General features: G+C 47.5%; 1 protein-coding gene across 1 annotated transcript in view; it reads right to left on the reverse strand.

Moving 5' to 3' along the window:
• The window catches only part of MYO5B (myosin VB), a 204,988-nt gene that overhangs the window by 127,201 nt on the left and 53,847 nt on the right, over positions 1 to 23,940 (reverse strand). Inside the window, exons 3-5 of the mRNA XM_040984669.1 lie at positions 19,012 to 19,122; positions 11,609 to 11,780; positions 7,457 to 7,601 (exon numbers count right to left, since the gene is read on the reverse strand). Coding sequence (XP_040840603.1) covers positions 7,457 to 7,601; positions 11,609 to 11,780; positions 19,012 to 19,122 — 428 coding nt within the window. The remainder of the gene's footprint in view (positions 1 to 7,456; positions 7,602 to 11,608; positions 11,781 to 19,011; positions 19,123 to 23,940) is intronic.

Here is a 23,940-nt window from a genome sequence, read left to right on the forward strand (position 1 = left end):
GCACATTACAAAACATAGGTCAGAGATTTTATGTTTTAAAAGGATGTGGGAAAATATTTTCTCCACAGACTCCTACGAACCATGTTACAAGAAGTGGTATACCACAACTACTTGAAAACCACTGCTCTGACCATCCGACTCAACTTCACCTCCAGCCAGCTGGGAGAAGCTGCCCTCTGGCCTCTGCCACACACTCAGATAATGGCATCTGACTCGCCAACTTTCAGGCAACTGGCTATGAGTCAAGCAATCCTGTGGTTCTGCAGTGCAATGTATTGTTTTTGTTTAAGTTGAAATATGGCATCACCTAACACTATGCTAGGGTTTTTGATCACATACAGTGGAACATCACCCCAGCTGCACAACTGGAAACTGCTGGCCTTCTCCCTATGATAATAAATAAGTTTAGACACAGTGTCTATTGATGCTGTGTTTTCTCCAGACAAACTGAAATTAGAATTACAGAAGTCAGTGTAGGTCAGCAATTACAGACCCATAAAAATGTCCCAAGCAACTCTACTCAGCACATAGAACTGGCTGGCCTTATGCCTTGGCCCTGGAAGACAGATCTATTCTGAAGCCCCTTTGCAAAGGGAACCTACTCAGCTCCCTTCTTTTGGACAGTATGAAGTGAGTGATATTACATATTATTACCAGCATTATCACCACCGCTATGTCTGACGTTCATTGAATGCTTACTCTGACATATCATAAAAAGTATTTTTCATTTATCAGCCTACTCTATTTTTAAACATCTTCGGATTTAGACACCAACACCTGTCACCAACTAGGAGGGGCATGCACAAGGGCAAAGCGAGGCAAACTCCCAGAACTCACCCACACAGCTACTGTGTTTGGAGAACCCAGAGGGTCCCGTAACTGTCCCTGGGTGCTAAACTCCCCGCTGCCTCGCTTCCTGTCTTTGTTACCAAACTGAGGCACACAGGCACACCAAGTTTGTAGCTGATCTGTCTTCTGGGATATCAACGTGAAAACAGGCAGTTCAAAAAAGAAAAACAAGGTGTGGTTAACAGGGCGTGAAAGGCATCACAGCGATGTAAACAGCAATGTCGTTTCAGCCTGTGAGGCATCACATCCTATTAGCTTTCTCCATTGAAAATTGTTTCAGACACCTTGAAAAACTAAATCTGGCTCACATGTCATCACCACCATTAATCTGAGAAGAAACCCATGTGGGGTGTCAAACTTGACTTTGACATCACAGAATGAACAGTGTGTAGGAACCACATGAGCCCACATCCCTGTGGGTGCTGCCTCATATACATGCTACACACACTTGAACCCTGGGATGCCTTACAGGAGGCAGGAGGCAGTGAGCAGCACCATGCCTGTTCTCATTGTACTGAGCAAAAAGGGTACTGTAAGCAGAGAAAATTGACCTGGGGAAGCTGGGATGCTAACTGGGGTGTGTGCCAACCTCCTCTGCCCACCCCCAAACACCCACGAGGAAGCCAAAATCAAGTCATGTTTAACCAACTCCTTTTGCACAAGTTTTAGCAAGACTTCGAAGTTCATGGCTACACGGTTAGTTCCACCAGATGACAAGATTACTAGCGGGAGTCCCTGAGCAGTGTGGAATCCCATCAAGATAAATCTATCGTTAACAGATGAATAACAACAGACACAATAGACTTGTCATGCCTGCACTCGCATCAGGCATGGGAGACCTCATCCCTCACAAGTCAATGGCATAACTTGAGGAATAATGGAACACACACCAGAGGTGAAAAGCAGTATAAATAACTGGAGAATCCTGCTCAGCACATAGAAAAATCAATGGCACGTGTGCAGAATGGAGCAACAAATCTCAAAAGTAGTTTTATTCATAGTGACAGAAAGCAGATCAGGGTTACCTGGTTGAAGGTGGGGAGGAAATTGAGGGGTTGGGAAGTGGATCTCACGGGAACACCAGGAAGCATTTGGAAGTTAAGGAGGAGTTTATTATCTTGACTGAGGCAATGGTTTCACAGGGACATATCTGGGTCAAAATGTGTCAAGTTGGGTGTGCTACTGAGTGTGTAGCTGCAACTCACTGATGGTTCATTAAGCCTCACCAAAATTGTAACACCAACAGCTGCTAAGCGTGTGTCAGATGGCATGGGGAAGAAGTGTCACGGCTGGCAAACTGACTATGAATCAGCAGCATAAATCGTGCCTGTTGTACTCGCCACCTCCTCCAACAAATTTCAGCAAGGGGGCAGGAATAAATTAACCTGGTCCAGCAGCCCGCAGCACAGGACCATCCCTCGAGATGGTCTAAATGGTGGAATGGTGCCCAAGGGGAAGCAGGATGGGAGACAAAAGGCTACGCTCACACAGAGTTTCTGTGGCAGCCAAAGGTGATGGTCCCTTTTGCTGCTCACAGTGATGAGTCACAGTTGGTCAGAGCGACAGTCTTCAGACATCTTCCTCCTGTCTGTCTGGAACAGCATGCTTGTGCCTTTGGGAAGGATCCTTTTCCACCATGAACACTCATTTTCTGCTGCTCCCTTCCACCCTGAACCTGGGAAGTTTACAAATTCTCAAAATGCTCTCTGCACCTGCAGGGACGCCAACCAGCGAGAGTCCCTCTCCCAAGAGTGCAATCAGCACTCCTCCCACCATGAGCACAGGTTGCACTCTCCTGGGCTCTAGCCCCCATCTCCAGGAAGCTGCTGTTTCCGTCAACCAAGGATCACAGGTGCACCAAGCACCACTCCCCGTCCCCAGCATTCCAGGCAACAGCAACCCCATCTTTCACTATTAGTCACACCTTGGCAGCACAGCAGAGACAGATGGAGAATGGGTGCTCCATTACCCTGGATACCTGAGCAGGTGAACTAGCTATGCAGTATCTCCAACCTTTTTCAGAAAAACGCCACAACTGAAACACCAACAGCTCAAAAAATATATATATATATGAGACCCAGTCGGCCCAATGAAACAGCCAACTCTCATCCCTAAGGCTGGCTGATGCCCTACACCCTCATCTACTGCACAATCCCAGGTACTCCTGGACGTAAGGGTAAAGCAGCATCTCTTTGGCCCTCACTGGGGACCAGAGGGTGCTCTGCTTAGACCACACTGTCTGGGACCTTTCACAGACATGACTCGGGGAGGGAGAACTGCTTCTTGGCCAATGATGGAGACTTAGTGCAAACAGTGGTCTGGATTCCACACCTGCTCATTTTATCATCTTCATCTTTCTTGACATCCTGAAGTCTCCAGCACTTACCTGTATCACGGAGACAACTAAACTCAAGGTCAGTTGTAGGAACTAAATGCATGAGCAGGTCAGTCGTTTCTTAAACACCAGCCGTATGCCCTGGAATACAGCAAACATACTGGACCCCTTTCATTCATCCCACATGGTTTGTTCATAACTGACAAGCTACTTTCACCACAAACTAAGCTTCTCTGAGAGTATTCTTATCCTAGAGAAGCAAACAGAAATCCAAAGGAAAAGATTATTGGGAAATAGGGACTCATCAGAGGCAATTTTTAGTTCAAGCAACCCTCGAGTCACATTATCACCTTCTCTGAGAAGCTCTTGTCTCCATTACTCTGGGCCAATATTTCCTCAACTACTGCCCAGCACATAAGTTTCTCGAGATAATCCAACAGTTTTGTGTCTTATTACACTTTGCAAACCCAGCACAACACAATCCCTTTTTGAAGACTCAAGATGTATGTCAACATTGAGACTGCATTATGGTCCTTGACTTAACAGCTACCAACACCCTCATAAGACCCCCTTGCTCTCATCTCCTGACCATGTCCTGTTGTTCACAATAGCAGTATTCACAGAACACACCCTCCACCCTTGCAAAGTCCATTGTTGGTTTTAGTACGGTTATGCATCTGTCATCATTTTCACAACCTGCTGTGAAGCCCATTCATCCTCATCAGAACTTGCTCTCTGCTTCCCTCCAACCTGCAGCAACAGGCAACCTCATCTACTGTCTTCACAGATCTGCCTACTCTGCTCACTGCAGACAGATGGAATCGTACAATACGCTGTCTTCTTCCACTTCACTTGTTTCCCAGATGCACTGACATGCAAGTGTCCTTGTCATGGTTAGACACTCTCCCTCCTGGGTGGACAGCTCCTATTTTCCTTTTCACCTTCTGGCTACTGAGAACACAAGTATTTTTAATGTGGAAATATGAATATTTTCTACATCTCTTGGGCATGTGAGATTCTAAGAATGGAGTTACTGGGTCATCAGGGATCTGAGTTGCACCTTTGGAAGAATTGCTAACTATCTGCAGAAGCAGCTGTACCAATTCTCATGTGCACAGGCAGTGCACAAGGATTTAACGTTTCCACATCCCCTCCAACACCTGTCACTATTTCTTCACTAGAGCCTCATCCCAAGAGGTTCAGGGAGATGGTCCCCAGATTTCCACTTCCCGGGTGAGAGTCACATCCAAGCAGGTACTGAGACAGTCTCTTCTCACTCTATGCATGCTCCCAATCCACCAACATCCAGCCAAAGTCCTGCAGCTTTCTTTAAGCATCAATTGTCTCCAAACACAATTCAAATGACACTGGCACAGTTTCTACCTGTACTTCCTGGAGTTATGAACTTTTTAGTGCACTGATGCCTTCTCTCCACAGGGGTGAGATCCTGTATTACTCAGTGGCCACCAGGAAGCCTATCAAAACATCACTCCCTCATAGACACTGATACAACTGAAGAGTAGGAGTTGAGGCTAGAGTTGAGATAGGCAACAATGTGGAAGAGGACACATGGGGTCTCAGACCTGGCAGTGGACTCAGCAGTGGAGGTGACCCCCCCTTGTGTGCCCAAGAGTGGAATTTGTAATTATGCTAATTTCACACCCTCTAACCTTCTTTTCCTTTGCTGTGAATCTGCCTTTACTCTCAAGTCCAGGTTTGGTGAATGCAACAGGCACAAGGACAGCAGTTTGGGCCCCTGTGTCAATGGCGTCCCCTCTCCCATTCCTAACAGTATACTTTTTAAACTCCCAGAAGCCGTAGAGACCTCGAGTGAGGCTCCCACACTTTGACAGCATCAGTCCCACTCACTGAGGACAGCAAAGTTCTGCCCTAGGACAGGTGGTTGGCAAAGTGGATAGGATGCCCACATCCACATCACGACCACTGGGTTTGATATCTAACTTCACTTGCTTGCTATTGCAGGTCCTAGGGAGGCAGCAGTGATGGTTCAATTATTTGGCCTCTGCTACCCATGTCAAGGGCCTGGATGGAGACCCTTCTCCTGGACAAGTCCCACGCCAGCAACCACTGTGAGCATCTTAGGAATGAACAGTGGATGAAAGCTTTCTTCCTCTCTCTGCCTCTTAAATTAATACTTTAAAAACAAACATGACTCCTTGGATGTGCAACAAGAAAAGCCAGAAGAGAAACAATTACTGAGTACAAGAACAACTGAGTCAATCAGTCCTCAGATGCCAAATGTCATTCATTTTAACCTTGAACCTCCCCCGCTTATTGCACCCAGCTGTCAGGGAACTCACACTCAAAGCACACTGCACTGAGTTATGCCAACTTGAACCTCATCATTATGCCAACTATGACAGGCCAGGAGGAGCACAACAAGCACAGCTAAATGAATAGGCTCTAATATGTGAAATGGACAGAGGCAGCCCATGCTGGAAACACAGCAAAAATCCTCTCACCAATGGGTCATCTTCCCTGCTCACAGCTTTTCCTAGGGCTTCTGATGTATCCCTCAGATCAATAATAGAAACCCTGAGCTGCTGACAATAGAATTAATTCAAAAATAGCTCTCTGCTTTGGCCACAGATGCTAGTTTTGTGCCACTAATACATTTTCATGAGCAAAAATTACACAAGAACTTCAGCAAGAATTACTTAGCTACACTCAGACTCAGTGAGTAAAGTGAGTATGAACCTTAAAACGTTAATGAAAAATCCTTTAAGGTTTCTCTGGTCCAGCTTTAAGATTCAAATCCTTGGGCCCGGCGCGGTGGCGCAAGTGGTTAAGGTCCTCGCCTTGCATGCCCGGGATCCCATATGGGCACCGATTCTATCCCGCAGCCCCACTTCCCTTCCAGCTCCCTGCCTGTGGCCCAGGAAAGCAGTCGAGGACAGCCCAAAGCTTTGGGACCCTGCACCCGCGTGGGAGACCCAGAAGAGGCTCCTGGCTTCGGATCGGCATAGCATCAGCCGTTGCACTCACTTGGGGAGTGAATCATCAGACGGAAGATCTTCCTCTCTGTCTCTCCTCTCTGTATATCCGCCTTTCCAATCAAAAAATAATAAAAATAAATCTTTTTAAAAAAAAAGATTCAAATCCTTAGTTAAGTTCACTACCTTTGGCAAGGTGATACCACCACCATCCCAACTCCAACTCCCTTGCTCCCTACCCAGTGTGAGAAAAGACCCAAATAAGTATAAGGAACCAAGCATAGTGTAACCATGGGTCCAGTGCCAGGCACTGAAGGCAAGAACAGAAACAGTCAGTTAAGTGGCTCGGAGAGGCATGCTGAGGTGGTTTATTAAGCTGGAGGCCAGAAGATTCTCAAAAAGAGTACTTTGATGTGTCTACTGCTAACTTCATAAGGTGCTCCACAAGGGGCCAGTACTGTGGAAGAATGTTAAGTGACCACTTGCAAGGAAGGCATTCCATATCTCAGTGCTGGTTCAAGTCCTGGCTATTCCACTTCCAATCCTGCCTCCTGCTTAAGTGCCTGGGAAGTCAGAAGACAGCCAAAATTAAGTGGGCCCCTGTTATCCATGTGGAAGATCTGAATGAATTCAAGGCTCCTGGTTTTCAGCCTAGCTCAGCCTTGACCATCACAGCCATTTGGTGAGTAAACCAGCAGATTCAAGATCTCTTTATCTCTGTTGCTCTTTCAAATAAATAAATCTTACTTTAAAACAAAAAAAGATACTCTCCAGTTCTCCAGCAATGGCAACAAAGATCTACCATTTCCCTCACATTATACCTTAACAGTTAAAAATCATTACCAATCAAGCACATTTTCTGTTGAGACAGACACACCCTTCAAGGCTGGAAAAAGGAGATCTACTTAAGAGCCTAAGCAGAGAAAAAAAGTCAGTATGCATGGCCGATGAATTGAATTTTCCATTTCTGAGGAAGCTGTCAGTGTTCAGTGAGAACACCTGTCAATCAAGCTAGATCAACTGGACAGGATTCCAGGGTCCCAGGAATGGAGGAAAGAAAGCCAAAAGGAAGTCAAGGGAAGGCAAGGGACCTATACTCTATTGCTCAAAAAATGAAATAAGTCTCCAAAGTTCATGTTTACATTCATTCTAGTGAAGATGAGGAGACACAGAACCTGAGCTGGTTTTGCTTCCAACATGTTCCCTCAATTCCAGCTCATCACACCACTGTGAGGATCAGCCACAGAAGGTGCCAGAAAACTGCCCGCCTTCCTGCCCCTGACCACCAATAGACAGTCTGGGCTGTAGCCCTCCTCACCTGGCCATCTGCTTATAGGCTTCCTCTGCCACAGCGAAGATGTGAGGGTCCATGTCGCCCATGTTCTGGCCACTGTAGGCGTAGATGACATCTTGTCCATAGATTGGCAACTGTTCATAAGGATTGATGGCAACAAGCACAATACCTATAAACAGATGAGGCAGTCAGAGTCTGGCAGCACCGCAGCTACCTGGCTTAAGGGCCCCCAATTTCATACACCAAAATACAGGACAGGGGAGTAACAGAGAGCCTCAACCAGTCACTCCACTCCAACAAGACTCACCAGGAGGTGCCTGTGCTGGGCCCTGACAAGGCAAAATGTAATTTACAGGCCAGGACAACAAGCACACCATGGCTGGGAATCAGCACACATAGGCACGTACACATGTACAGGGTCAGAGGGAAAGGGGGGTAGGGACAGGAGAAGGAAAGGGGGTCAGGAGAGAGAGGAGAAGGAAGAAAGGAAAAGAGAGGAAGAGACAGACACACTTCCAAGCCCTGGTTCACTCCACCAAACGGCACTAATGCCTAGGGCAGGCTGAAGTAAGCGGCTAGAACGTATCGTCTCCCACATGGGTAGCAGGGACCCAAGCACATCCTCTTACTTTCCCAGGTGTATTAGCAAAATTGGAACAGCCAGTACTCAAATGAACACCCATACAAGAGGTCACATTGCAGGTGGTAGCTTAACCATCTGTGTTATAACACAGGACTCCAAATTGAGTTCTTAAAATAGATGTAGACAAACCTTATGGGATCAGTGAGAAGAGGATGCTTAACTCGTTTGATGGGCACTAGACTTCAGATCTCATGTTGGAATTAAAGCCTGGGAAAGGAATGGATTTCTTTTCACTTGTGTATGGGATATCCTAAATACAACTTGTGAATAGAAAGTATATCGTACACGTCTTAAGGTCTAATCTGAGCTCAATCAATAACTGGAAATTAGCCTCTCGGTGCGTCAGCTCAATTATCAAATTGGAGTAAAGAGCACAGCCATTCCACCTAGCAGTTACAACGCCTACATCCCCCATCAGAGTGCCTGGGTTCAATTGCTTGCGCTCTCCACTCCAGCATCCTACCAATGCAAGACCTAGGAGGTGGCCATCCTGGGTCAACCCAATACCCACATGGCAAAACAGGTTGGCATTCCCAACTCATGGCTGCCTCTGGCCTCAATCACACCCAACACTGTAGGCATTTGGTGAGTAGATCTATGGATAGGAGCTTCCTCTGTCTTTCAAGTGTGTGTGTGTGTGTGTGTGTGTGTGTGTGTGTTGCATATAAATAATAATTGCATTTACCTGCAATGTCCTACAGCTCAAGTGATTGAAGGGGAAACACTTAAACCCACACCTTGCACAGTAATCACTGTGTGTTTGCTGTTTGTTACATCCACAATTCACATCATATTTTAAGGGGCTTTTTTTTCCTCTTACATTTTACATTTCTAAAAGCATGCACCCCAAGGGTGGACTCAACAAATACGAGGAAACTGAGCCACCAGGAAACCCTCCAAGTTCAGATCCTCTCTTGTGGGCAGGTGAGACTCTTGACAGAGCAGAGTTCCTGTCTAGCTGCGGCAGCATGCATCTCAACTGAGTGCTTCCGGTCACAGGGAAAGAGCCAGAGGAGGCAAGAGCCACCCAGTGTTCCTTCCATGAAGTCTGTCCTGAAGGGCAGACTAGTACACATTGTGAGTTCCAGAACACCAACAGATTCCCCACAGGGCTAAGCCCAGGAAGCACTGCAGTGGGGTGATTAGGGACCTCTGTGAGCTTGCCATTTCCCCATAGCATCCTAGCCCCCCCAGGGAGAAGCCTGCACTGCCCCACTCACTGTATGACCAAGGGAAGAGCACATAGGCTATCCCTTGGGGATGTCCTTAAAAACAGAAGCTGGGTGGGGAGGTACAGCTGGGGCCAATACCATGACATAGCAAGCGAAGCCTCAGCCTGTGGTGTTAGCACCCCACATGGATGCAAGTTTGAATCTTGGCTGCTCCATTTCCAAACCAACTCTCTACTTTTGGCCTGGGAAGGCAGTGGAAGATGCCCCAAGTTCTTGGGTCCCTGTACCCACATAAGAGAGCCAGAAAAAGCTCCAGGCTCTTGGATTTGGATTAGTTCAGCTCTGGCCTCTGCGGCCATTAAGGGAATAAACCAACAGGTGGAAGATCTTTCTCTCCTCAGTAAGTCGTCCTTTCAAATAAAAACAAATCTTAAAAGAAAAAAAAAAAAAGGAAGCTGGGGCCATTAAATTCCTTTCCTCTACAAGGGAGGCTTTTTTTTTTTTTTTCTTGATGGTCCTCAAAGCATTTTTAAAATCGAATCTTTGAGGCCCGGCATAGTAGCCTAGCGGCTAAAGTTCTCGTCTTGCATGTGCCAGAATCACATACGGGCGCCAGTTCATGGCCCAGCTGTTCCACTTCCTATCCAGCACCCTGCTTGTGGCCTGGGAAAGTAGTCAAGGACAGCCCAAAGCCTTGGGACCCTGCATCCACATGGGAGACACAGAGGAGGCTCCTGACTCCTGCCTTTGGATAGGCTCAGCTCTGGCCTTTGCGACCACTTGGGGAATGAAGCAGCAGACAGAAGATCTTCCTCTCTATATGGCAGCACATTTGGAGCTGTAGCAGAAGCAGAACAGAAAAAACTGGACAACTACCCCAAACAAATGATGACAGCAAAAAATCTCGGTGAATGGAGCCAATTGGTGGGTGACATCATCATTGGATCGGTGAAATCAGCAGCATTTCAGAACTAACCAAACCTCTTGGACAGAACCCTCAGAATATGTACATATTGAGACTCTGGGTTGATATGAGGTAGCGGTTCCTCATCCCTGGGTACTGGGATGTGTGGACAGTCATGAATAGTTTCCTCCTTTGTCTCTTCCTTTCCCCAGGAACAACAAAAAGAAATTTGGAAGCAATGAGTTCACCCAATTTTCCCTAAACCTTGATCTTTCTCTCCCTGATCAACCATGTAATCATTTTCTTAAAGATTTATTTTTATTCGGAAGTCAGATACACATAGGGAGAAAGAGAGACAGAGAGGAAGATCATCCATCTGTTGACTCACTCCCAAAGCAGCTGCAACAGTCAGAGCTGAGCCGATCTGAAGTCAGGAGACAGGAGCCTCCTCTATGTCTCCCATGTGGATGCAGGGTCCCAAGGCTTTGGGCCATCCTTGACTGCTTTCCCAGGCCACAAACAGGGAGCCGAATGGGAAGTGGGGCTGCCATGATTAGAACCAGTGCCCATACGGGATACAGGCACGTTCAAGATGAGGACTTTAGCCACTAGGCCACCGCACCACGTCTCCATGTAATCATTATTAATAAAAACAAAGAAAACAAATTCTCCCAAATAAAGGTGATTTATGAGGTTCTAAAAAAATAATCTTCCTCTGTGTCTTTCCATATATCTGACTTTCCAATAAAATAAATAAATCTTATATTCACTTTAAAACAGGGTGGTTTGTTTTTTTTTTTTTAAAGAAAAGTCTCAAGGGCTCTGGGAATGGGTGGTTTCTTTTTAAAAACAGAGGCTTTTTTTTTTTCTGCTCTGTCCCTTATTATTCAAAGTTGTTGCCTTGTTGTTTTTTTTTTTTTTTTTTTTTTTTTTTTTTTTTTTTTTTTAATGAGAGGGAAGTAAAAATCTGCATTGTAGGAGAAAAGCAAGGCCTCAGCAAAAACCAAGCATGAAAATTTCAGGACTTCTTGTTCTAAGCATTTATTAAGTGCCTGGCGCATGAATGGAGCACATATTCAGCTAACACCAGGTGGTACACAAGCAAGTGAGCTGGTCAGACGGGAAGGTGTCCTTGGCGAGCAGAAGACAAAGCCAGCCAGGTATGGAGCAGCAGGTATGTGCTCTGAGGAGAGGTGACAGCAGGCACCTGTGAGGCCCTAGCAGCTCTCTGACCACCCAAGGTGGGGTACCTTCCTCTCTGGCCAAGATGTGATAAACACTCACCAACCGCCAGGGACTGGTGCAGTCTAATGGACCCACTCTCCCTGGCTGCAAACCCTTCAGCCATCTCAGCAGAGAGGCCCTTATCTATGAGAGGAGAATTAAGACTCGACTATTTAAGTGTGCAAATGCCAAGCATGGTCAAAAGTGTGCAGCCAGCAGCAGCCGCCACTTACCACAGTAGGTATAGATATGGTTGGACTCCAGGAAGCGGACCTTCAAGTTATGCAGAACTGCGGGCTCATGGAGATAGCTGAGGGCAGTGAGGTCATTTTCCCCAACCAAGATATCTGGATTCCGGAGGAAGGGCAGCTGGTTGTTCTGGACGTCGATGGAGTATTCTCGAGTCTGCAGAAATCCAAGCAGCAGGGAGGCACAGGAATGAAGTATGAGGCCCATATTCGGTGTCCTGCACTATCCTGACATCGTGAGAATGAATAGAACATTTGAAAGCAAGGCCAACTGAGCAAACTACCAGCATTCACATGAGAAAACAGCCTGGGTGGGAGTAGGGGGAAAGTCACGGATAACAGGACCCCAATGTGTTATAGAAAGGACTGACTTTTCAAAAATCCAGAAAGAACCAGCAGACAAAAGAGAAATGGTCTATTACAATGACAAAATCCAGAGCCTTTCAGCTACCATGGGATCCTCTTCTTCTTCCCCTCCATGAGATCTTCCTCAAGTGGTCACATTTAACACTGACGCTTCCCTACTCTGTCCATGGACCTACACACCTGCTTTCTCTGTGGATGGTCTTGCAACTGATGCAGGCCAGCCGAGGCATCAGCTGTAATGTCTCTCCCTCCAGCTCTGTCCACAAGCTGCTCCCGGGCAGTATTCTGCCTTGGCTAAAGCACTACAGACATGCAGAAAGTCTGCGTAGTCAGAGAGTAGGATCACCACAGGTCAAACCTCAGATCTGAGACGTTAGCCTCACATCCTCAGCACAGCGTTTGCACTAGGTAAGTACTCAGCAAAATGACAATACATCTGTAACTCAAACAACACGTGTGCCTAGGCACATGGGCATGCACGTCATTGGTAAAGTGGAAGGGGTTATTCTTGGAAAACTTTACTAACAGAACTCAGCACCTGCTCACCGGCTGTTGTCTAGGTACGGAATTGTTTATAGAGTTCTAAGGAATTATCAGGGGAGGTTGTGAAAAACAGTTTCAGCAACGTAATTTGTGTTTGCAGTTCTGTTGTGAGAGCCAGGAACCTGATATGTAAATTTAAAAAAAAAAGCCCTTAGGGAACCCAGGTGGAGTCTGGATCATACTGTCTAGACCCTTCAGATTCTTTGAACAGTGACTCGGCCATTGCCTCTCCCCACTGTCACTTTTAGAGGGACTAAAGCTACATCAATGTAAGACATACTATAAAGCCACGACTCAAAGAACTATAGTAAATATGCTGAACTACTGACATTCACGAAATGTTATAGCAGACTCCAAAATAAATGCAAGCACATACAGAAAATTTGTACATGTGATTAAAATTTCAGATAAACAGTTAATGGGAATTATTAGAATAATATTGGCAAGTAAACTAGCTAGCAATTTGGAGAAAAACAAGCCAGCATCCTATTCTCACTCTCTCGCAGCAAAATAAATTTAGATTCAACAAACGTAACCTCCCCCCCTAAAAAATGGGGAAAATATTAGTGTAAGTGTTAAAAGGAAGAACTTTTGAAGTGTGATACAAAGGCCAGAGCTATGTAGGACAACATTCATCAATTTGACTACAATGAAGAACTTTAAAGCGATCATACAACATATCGCTTTGTCAAAGGGCAGGGGGTTAGGGGGAAGATTCTACATTGCATGACAAAACTGAGGACTGCAATATCCACAGATTTAAGAGCTCAAAAACACACCCATCCTACAGAAAACCAACCAAGCACAGAATACAAACCACAAACAAAAACAATTTGCCCAGTAACCAGAGACACAAATATGAGGTCATCAGCATAAAGAACAGCCCAGGCCTCAGCAGAGCCTCTTGGAAGAGGGTGGGAGCCAGGCACAGCACTGTTGGTGCCGGCAGCTCCACTGCTCTAGATGGCGTCGGGTAACAGGTGCTCGGCATTTTCATCCACAGCTGCTGCTGTTTTAGTCTCAGAAAAACAGTCCTGTAAGTGAACAGCAATGCAGCCTCACCAAAGCTTCCACAGTGAAGGCCAAACGTGCAGAGCAGCTTCCCCCAGCATTCTGCTGATTATTCAGACATGTGTTACAGAAGGAAGGATACAAAGTAATCCCATCCTTAAAAACAGGCTCTGAGGGCCCGGCGTGGTGGCGCAAGTGGTTAAGGTCCTCGCCTTGCACGCCCGGGATCCCATATGGGCGCCACTTCTGTCCCGCAGCCCCGCTTCCCTTCCAGCTCCCTGCCTGTGGCCTGGGAAAGCAGTCGAGGATGGCCCAAAGCTTTGGGACCCTGCACCGCATGGGAGACCCGGAAGAGGCTCCTGGCTTCGGATCGGCATAGTATCAGCTGTTGTGCTCACTTGGGGAGTGAATCATCGGACGGAAGATTCTCCTCTCTATATCCGTCTTTCCAATAAAAACACAATAAAAATAAATCTTTAAAAAAAAACAGGCTCTGAAGGAGGCCTAGGATGATGTCCCCACCCAATACCAGCTCCTGAGGGGATTTTCTTTTTATGCAGTTTCCTATTGTTGCTTTAAAAAAAAAAAAAGTAAATAGAGGCCCTTTTCTTTCCATGAAAAGCTCTTCTTACTTAAATATTCTCAATACAGGACACCAGCCAACCACTATGATGGAGATGAAGACAAAATTTCTAAATGGTGGGTTTTGAGTTGATTTTTTGTTTCATTGGATTGTGGCATTGCCAGCCAATTTCATCCACTGAGTTAGGCTGTGTCTCTGAGATCCTATAAGACCTCCACTATTGAGCCACTCTAACAGCTTCCTGGTGGAGGTGGCCCTTACTCCTTGTCTGCCATCAGCACTGCTAGCTCTCCCCAGACCTCACCTCAGTGAGCAGCACCAACTGTGAGCCCATTTCCACCCCAGACTCTACTTACTGGAAAGCTAATGGGCCTGTAGTCTCCTGCACCTGAGGCTGGCATTCTCTTTTCTCAGATGCATCTCCCCGCTGAAAAAAAAAAAAAAAAAGCCTCTCCCTGCTTCAAGCACGAAGCAGCAAACACATGCAATCCTGTGGAAATGCAGTCTACCTAGCAGCGAGCAGTACTGGTTACAGTAAAACTGATGAGGAACCAAAGTGCCCAGGGCAGCAGCAAAGACCTGGAACTGCTAGCTCAACATTGGGAACTGCAGACTTTTCAGTGTGTGGATGGCCAGAGGAAAGGAGGGCTCCAGAACTTTCAAAATAGATGGCTCCTCGGTGGACCAATGTGATCCTCATGCTGCCACTGGAGTCACAATCCATCCCAGAGCTGCTCACAAGGTCCTTGCAACCACCACGAGGTGCTGCACAGATGAGGACTAAGCTGCAATGCCGAATCCTGCACCTTAGCCCTGTGTTCACGTGCCATGTACCCCAGGCAGAGCAACCGGTCTTACACCAGCACTGAACAGTCAAGTTGCCACAATCTTCATCTCACAAATACTGCTTTCCATTTCCAAAAACCCTTCAGAGTCAGGTTTACTTAAATAACTTAAAAAGACAGACTTTGAAGGATTTGTCCAGATGGAGACTGATGTTGTCTTGCCCTGCCCCCCCAAAAAACAGGAGGGCACAAGTGGCACACATGGCTTTGGTAAAGCTCACATGTTCTCTGTCTTTTTCTCTCAAAGCCAGATCTCCGTGTCCAGCCAGTACTCATCACCCAGGAAGCACCTAAATGCTAGACACAAATTCGTTGGGCAAACAGAATTTCAAGGCACAGCCATGGGAGCTGGTGTTGAGCCAGTTTGTGCCCTGGCTGCCCTTCTGATGCAGCTCCCTGCTGATGCACCTAGGAAAAGAGGAGGATGGCCAAGTGTTGGCTCCCTACCATCCACAGAGCAGATATGGATGGAATTCTAGGCTCCTGGTTTCAGCCTGGCCCATCCTGTCTGTAATAGTCACTTGGGGAGTGAACCAGTCAATAGAAAATCTCTGTCTGCCACTCTGCCCTTCAAATCAAGCTTTAAGTAAAAGCACAGCCAGCGAAATGGGAAGTTTTCCCTAACACTAGAGGGCAGGAGGTGAGCAGACTGAAAGAGAGGTGGGGCTAGGAGCCAAATGGTTGGCCCAGCATAGGCAAACTTCCCTGGAGCTATACCTGTTGTGTCACAGAAACACCCAGTCCAACTTTGGAGCAGAGCACTGTGCTGGTGCATTTATAGAGTTCATAGTCATCCTGCGGCTGGGGAGGGGTTGGGGGGAATTGACCAAAGACTTTGGACACTGTCCTTTCCTACAAGAGGTTTACCATCTGCTGGTCACTTCAGCAAAAAACTTTAGGGCCTGCCATGATGGTGCAGCTGGTGAAGACAGGGTCTGTGACAGGCTCAAGCCCTAGCTGCTCTATTCTCCATCCAGCTCCCCACTAATGCATCTGGGAAGGCAGCAGCAGATGGCCCAAGCACTTGTGCCTCTGCCACCTATATGGGAGATCCAGACAAGTTCAGCTTGGCTCAGCTCCAACCATCACAGCCACATGGGGAGTGAACGATTTGAAGCAAACGATGAAATATCTCTTGCTCCCTGTCACCTTGCCTTTCAAATATATGAATCTGTTTTTAAAAATGACAAAAACCTTACGTCATTACAGGTGAAATACACGACACAAAGGGACAGGTATTCAAGAGTCCACCTGCATGCACAAGGCCCCAGAGCAGACTCTGTGCAACAGGAAGTAGAGTGCTTGCTTCGGCAGCATATATGCTAAAATTGAAACAGGACGTAGAGCAGTGGTTACCAGACAGGGAGATGGGGTAGTCATTGGGGATAGGGTCAGTACTGTAGGACAAAAAGGGCCCTGGAGATGGATGGCAGACATAGGTACACGAAATTCAGTGCGACTAAATTGTGTACTTACAAGTCATTCGCTCCAGGCCGGATGTCAGCACAACCACTAAACAGCCATGTGACCTGTATGTCACATGAGAATGCCCAGATTCAAGCTGTGGGTTCCAGTTCCAGCTCTGCTCCTGATCCCAGCTTCCTGCTAAGTGCACACCCCAGGAGGCTGCAGGTGATGGCTCTAGTGGTTGAGTGCCACCCCATCCACTCATTTGAGATTTGGGTGGGGTTCTCAGCTCCCGGGCATTTGAAGCATGAACTAGCAGGTAGGAGGTCTCTCCATGGTTTTTTTCTCTCTGCCTCTCAAACAATTTTTTTCTCAATTGTTTACATAATATATTTTATATTTACACAAATTCTGCCTGTGTAATAATACATGAGCTAAAGCAGGGGAAGAAAACATCTCAGTGGAACAGTGAGAAGCTGAGCACTTTTGAACAGGTCAGATCTGCCACAGCTGGGTGAAGAGCATCCCTCTGTCCAGCAGGGACACTGGCTCCAAGCCTTTGCTGCTGCAGCAAAACCCATCAGGGCGAAGGGTGAGGGCAGGTGCTGGCACAGCAAGGCTGGCTTCAGCCCCACCAGAGGCTGTTCACGCACACCAAATGTAGCCACGCTGCTCCTGCCCCGGAGGCACCATGCCCTCCCTAACAACAGCTCAAAGCCAGCCGTGGACAAGTCATTGGTCAGGAGCAGGCCGGGCTGAGGCAACTGCTCAGAGCCCATTATTTCTGGCAAGCTGCTGGCGTCTAGCCCCAGGCTTTCCCTCGGAGGTCACACAGGCTGCCGCTGGAGCAGGGGATGGAGGAGATAAGCCCTGGGCCGCTGCCATGCTTAGTCACGCAGGGCCGGCTTCCCTACCAGGCAAGCAGGCAGGCATCTGCTCTAGCAACACAGCAGTGCATCCTTTACTATCTCCATACAACTTTTGCAGCACACGCACTTACTTGAAAAGATCAACTGAAACTAAATCTGGCTGGTATGAAAGAGGCCCTGTGCAAGTGGGTGGGCTAATTTCATTTTGTGTCGGGCGCGGGGCAGGCAGTTATTCAACAAGGTAAACAGACTCCATCTGTTAGGAGTTGTGTTTCTCACCACAAAACCGAGAGCCAGCCCACCAACAAGGGGAAGGTGTGTGGGCGCTTTGTCACAAACTCCCTGTCCTACCCCTGAGTTAATCACATACCACCCACTAGGGAAGACTAGGTCAAGAGGCTTCGAAGAATGAAAAACACTAAGAGGCAATGACTGAAAGCTAAAGGATACAGCACCAACCTGTACTGCCAGACTTGCGCAAGAGGCTATCACTCCAAGCAAGTAATATCTATCTTCTCTGTAGACCATCCTCATGCATCCACTGCCAATTCTCGAGGCTTCCCCACCATTCTATTCCAAGACCCATTCTCCTTCAGCCTCCCCCTTTGTAAGCCCTGCTTCCATTCCCCAGCAGCATTCTCTGCCCAGGACCACCAGCTTCCCAGGTACACTGTCCTCCTCCCCATCCCTTGAATACACACACAGGGGACACAGCGCCATCTCTGGTCACTGGTGCACACAGCTCTTGCCTCGGACACCCTCCGTTCAGAGACTCTGCACCATGCAGTTTCAATGCTGGTGTTTGCCACCCACAGCACTTTTCTGAAGAATCCTGGCCTTAATGGACATGCCTCCCCAGGGTACACTGGTGTCCCCTTTGTGACTTCAGCCACTTGCTTCCATTCCCCCTGCAGTTTGGCATGACACCGGTCTCACGTCCGTGTGGTACCCACTGCCCTCTCTAATGCTCAGCTCCTCAAGATGGCAGGGCACATAAGCTCATCAGCTACCTCCAAAATCCAACACAGGGCATACAATCAAGGTTCAAAGGTGTGTGCCAGGTACCTCACAGGTGTGGAAGTAACAAGAGGCTCTTGGAAATAGAAACTAAATTGATCCTTAAGGAAAAACAGGATGGCACAATTACTGCCTTGTCTTCCTGTGGAAACCAACAACCTGAAGGTCAGTGGGTGAAAAGATGCTAAGGTGTCTATAGAAGTCACATGCCAGGCGTGATTCTACACATCACACATTAGCCCACTTTACTCTAAAAATAACCCAACCCAAGGGTTCATCCCTCATTTTAGGTAGGAAACAGGCACAGAAAGAACTGCCAAGTTGTCCAAGGTAACAAGTCCCTAATGGCTGTGGCAGGATCCCAACCTGGGTAGACTGGCTCCAGCACCCACGCCCCATTTCTGGTCTCCTGTGGCCGTTCTTCCCCAGCATCTACTGATGCTGTAAACTCCACAGAAGATTCTGGCCTCAGCCACCGAGGACCACTCTGTGGCTAACCCGAAAGGATACAGCACTAACTTGTTAGTATTAAGGTTAGCTAACTCTAGTACTGCTTACAAGACATCCATAGAGCAGTTTCTTGGCCTAGTACTTTCCGATATATCAACAGCAGCAGCAAAATGAACCCAGGTTCAGGAAAATCACAAACCTACCGCATACTGGCAAGTCCCGCCTGTCACACACCTGAGCACCACACGCTGCTCCACCCCCTTACCCCCATTCCCACCTGCCCAGCCCAGCACTTACAGTTTCATCTTCCAGTCTGAGCTGGAGGCACTTGTCTCCCTCTTTGTAGTCCTTGGTCAACTCAGCTGAGCACCAGACTTCATCGGGGTCAGGGATCCACACCCTTGTGTACTGAAAAGACAGAAAAACAAAGCTGAAATGCAAAACAATGCTGCTTATGGGTGTCTGTGTGGGCGGCCACCTGTGCAGGACCCATCAGAGCTTTAAAAACCATCTGCACATGTCTTCCTCTCTTTCTAAAGACACAAAGCACGGCCTGGTGCTATGGCTCAGTACCTAAATCCTTGCTTTGCAGCGCTGAGATTCTATATGGGTTCTGGTTTGTGTCCCAACTGTTCCACTTCCCACCCAGCTCCCTGCTTATAGCCTGGGAAAGCAGTCTAGGACTACCCAAAGCCTTGTATGGGAGATTTGGAAGAAGCTCTTGGCTCCTAGCTTAGGATCAGTTCAGCTCTGGTCACTATGGCCACTTGGGGAGTGAACCAGCAGATGGAAGATCTTTCTCTCTCTCCTCTCTGTAAATATTCCTTTCCAATAAATAAATATATCTTAAAAACAAAACACAAAGTTTTCCAGTACCAAGAGAAACATATGTAACCCATAGAATGCACCTTCTAGATCTTAGAACATAAAAGACCAATGAGATTAAAGCTCCAGCAGAGGGCCTGGTGAGCCTGGGTTATACCCTACCAGGGCTACAGCCTCTGCTCAGTGTCAAAGATGCCAAAATGGGTCAATACCACAGATGACCACAAAAACAACAGGGGAGTTCCCAAACAGAAACCAAGTGGAGAGGGCAGCGAGGATTGGGACCCCAGCAGCCCAGATGAGCAGGAACATCAAGGCCTTGGGCTCCCCCATCCCACCCTTATTGATTGCTCCATGCAGCAGACCAAACCAAAGCCAGCACCAGGGACCTCACTTCCTGCTCTGTCTCTGTATAATTCTTAGTCTGGGAGAGGTTCATTTATCTTTCCATGTACAAAAATCTCTTCTCTAAGCCAAATGAAAGGTGGTAAGTTTGATTGTGTAGCTTCCCAGCACTGGCATAGCCCTGGGGGACACAGTGGGCTGCCAGCAGTACTGCAGCTCTGTGTTGCTCCAAGGGAGGGACAACATCAGCACCACCAAGGAGCCTAGCCCCTACTATCCAAAACCCAGTGGTTGGCACCTGTCATCTGTGGGGCCTCAGTTCCTGCAACCCTTCCCCTCTTCTGACTCACTGATCTGACTATAAAATGGCACAGCACCTGCACAGAACCCTCTTGCAGCCTCCCATACACTTCCATCATCTCTAGGCTACTTACCAACTCTAACACTTACTTAAGTGCTAAGTCATCAGCATCCCGTTTGAACAATGTTTAATTTCATCAAATCCAAACAAATGAAACAGTCATGCCCATCCAATTATCAAAGGAAAGCTTGCGGCTTGGGAAAACTCTCCAGCAAGAAGCCTACGCAACACCTGGAGAAGGCAGCTGCCGACATCAGACATGAGTGCATTCAAAACTGAGCTTTTCTGCAACCTCCAGTTCATATCATCCATCTATGGGAGCAACACTAATGCCAGTGCCACCTGCAGCTGGAGGGAATAGCTGCCTGCAACAACAGCATGCAGCCCCAGCTGAGGGGCCTGCCCAACTTCCCACACCAGGCAACACCCTGGACTATTCACATCTTTCACAGTGTGGGGGTTATTGCAGAGCACACCAGGTTAAGTGTGAAGTGTAAGAACCACTGAAGGAGGTTAGCAGCCCAGATGGACCAAATAGTAAGTGTTTTGTCCCTGGTTCATGTATCCAGAGGCCTGTGCACTCCCTCCACCCCAGCCCAACCCCAGGAGCCTGCACTTGAACATGAAACTCCAGGCTGGGGCTACCAATCCAGCTCTAGGCAAACTCCACAAAAAGCCCTGGCTAAGATGGAAGTGCATCTGTTTATACAAATCACCCTACAGGCCAGTGTACGGCCTCTGGTGTCACGCGGTTCTGCTGAGAATTCTAGCTGCCACCTTTGGACTTGCCCAAGTGACGGGAAAATCTGAGCTGTGGTTTCCTCACTGGAATAAGGTGGTAAAACTCTACCTGCCTCATCAAGTACGCCAAACACCTCTGAGAGCCAGTGGGATCAGTGCACGAGTGCCAGGCAGTGATGACAAGCATGAGAATAATATCCTACAGTGTCTGGTTTTCCCAGGAGAATAGGACCCTGATAGGAAACAAGGCCAGTGCATTCCAAGTCCCTGGCACCCTTGTGATGTCCCGCAGGTCCTAGTGCAAGGGAACCGAGAAGTTAAAGAGGAGCCAACATCGTGGCATGAAGAGTTAAGCCGCAACCTATAACACTGCCAGCCCATATGGGATGCAGTTCAAGTCCCAACTACACGGCTTACATCCAGCAGGGATCGCCCAAGTACTTGTGCCCCTGTACCCACATGAGAGATCCGAAAGAGGTTCCTGGCTTTTGCTGGGGCCCATCCTGGATGTTGCGTGTAATTGAGAAGTGAACCAATTAATGGATGATTTGTCTCTCTCTACCTCTGATTTTCAAATGAATAAATAAATCCTTTTTTAAAAATTCATGGAAAGTAGAGCTAAAACCTTACACACATCTTCTACCAACTTTTAGAAAGTGCTTCATACACAAGCAGCCACGCTGTCTTCAAATCAGTAACTAGATCTGGCTGACTCAACTCTATAAAGCCAAACAGAATGTTTCTCTGCGATGACTAGAATATAAGAATTCTCTTGCTGGGGGGTGGGGGCGGAGAGGCAGGGGAGGAGGGCTGAGCTAGCATTGCAGGCAAACAGGCGAAGCTGTTGCCTACAATGTGAGCATCCCTTAGGGGTGCTGATTCGAGTCACGGTTGCTCCATTTCTGATCTCTCCTAACATCCTGGGGAAAGCAGCAGAAGATGGCCCAGGTGTTTATGCCCCTGCACTCATTCATATGGGAGACCCATACAACGCTCCAGGATTCAGTCTGGTCCAGTGCTGGTTACTGTTGCCATCTAGGGAGTGAACCAGTGGACAGAAGGCATCTCTCTGTATCCCTCTAGCTTTCTGAAGATGAATCAATTAATCTTGGAGAAAAAAAAAGAACCTTACATCCATGTTTCACATTTGAATCATTAAGTCTCCAGGAGTAGGACCTAAGAGCTAGGGAGCATTTTAACTACCCAGGGATGAATGTGTCATCAGAATGAAAATCACTGTGTCAGACTAAGCCAAGGTGGCCCTCAGGGAAAAGAGCAGAAACATCTGAAACCCTCATTGCTCCCTGCGGAGCCCTACACAGATACAAGCCTTGTTAAGTCCTTCTGCCATCCCAACGGAGCTTCAAAACTAAGATAAGCAGGATTTTCACTCTTGTGAAATAGGGCAGAAATCTCAGGGTCTGGAGGACTAAATCTGTACAAGTTGCCAGGAGTTGAGTCAGGAGACACAACAGAAAGAATGTGATCTTCGACTTGAAGTCCTCTTTAACCCGCCTATCCAGAGAACTACTGAAGGTCTCACAGCACTGTGTGTGCTTAATATTTTTTAAATTTTGGGGGGCTATGTGTTTTATCCAGCTAAAGTGTCCTGTCATCATACCTACAAATGTCAATTTACAGTGAGGCGCCAAGCCACACCAGTAGGTAGTTTCTCAGCATTACCTTTTAGACAGACTGAGCTGTCAGCTTGCAACCAAGCCCTGCAAAGCATTCTGAGCTGGGCTCAGTGGGGATAAACAGAAGAGGACCCCACTACAGCCTAACTGAGTGGCTGGCCTGTCTACTCCTCCTGTGTTCAAGGGGCTAAGTGTATGAACCCTTCCATAATGTTTGCAAGCAGTAAGTGATCCAACCTCTGCGCTGTCCTTGAAATCATGGCCCTGCCTGGGAGTGAGCTGAGGGTCCTTTTAACACAGCAGAAAACAGAGGCATCAAGCACTCACCAAGTACCTGAACAAGAGCTCACCAGGAAAGACACAAGACTCAGTTTATCAGCTTCCATCCCTCAAAAAACACAGCTGCCACCCAACTTCACCATGCAACATCAGCCTGAGGTCAGGGAAAGTAGTAACAATAAAAGTCACTGGCAAAGAGCAACCGTGGGTTTCAAGAAAACTAACCATAGAAGGGAGGGAGGTGGCACAGAGCACACAGATATTACCCACAGTAGCAACTGCTACCTGGCAAAATGAGAGCAGAGCTACTCCTCAACCTTGGTTGGAACCTCCAGTCTTAGTACAAGATGTTAAGAAGGTAGACTGAAAATCATAGTGGCTGGAGACCAAAATCCCACCAGGCCACCAAAGGATCTCACATACTCAAAAAGCCTATCTCCTTAGGAACTAACAGCACTTGAGAAAAGGGGAGATGCACAGTTTTTCAGTAAGATTAAGCAAACCCACTCCAACACCCCTTAAGCAGACCCTAAGCAACGTCTTCTGCTTGATGTCAACATGTCTATCCTGACGTTTTTATTAAAAGCACGAGATCCACGGAAGGGATGGAAGGAAAAGCCACAGCCCCATGAGGTACAAAGCTTCATTTCAGTGCCAGCACAGCAGCAGCTTCCCAAGCAGGTTGGTACCTGGCCAGGCACCGCCACATAGTAGGAAGTGGGCAAATACCTTACCTAAGCACGTCTGTAGTAGGAAGTGGGTCACATTCTATCCCTGTGCAAACTAAGAGTTGGAAAAGCAAAGACTAAGCCCATACACCCAGAACATCTTGTACCACAGCCATCTTCATGTTTGCTGGCCCAGACAACATCTGTATCCTGCACCCAGTAGCAATGAGTCCTTCCAAGCCCAACAGTCAAAGTCAACATCATCTCCTCCCTCCTGCCTCAGAGTGTTGCTCCCAATGTGAGAGCAAAGAGAGGGAGGAGGGTAACACACAGGTGCAGGATGTTCGCCCCGACTTCCATCATTGGGTCA

Source organism: Ochotona curzoniae, unplaced genomic scaffold (genome assembly GCF_017591425.1).
Source record: "Ochotona curzoniae isolate NIBS_2020 unplaced genomic scaffold, NIBS_Ocur_1.0 contig_43, whole genome shotgun sequence".
Lineage (NCBI taxonomy): Eukaryota > Metazoa > Chordata > Mammalia > Lagomorpha > Ochotonidae > Ochotona > Ochotona curzoniae.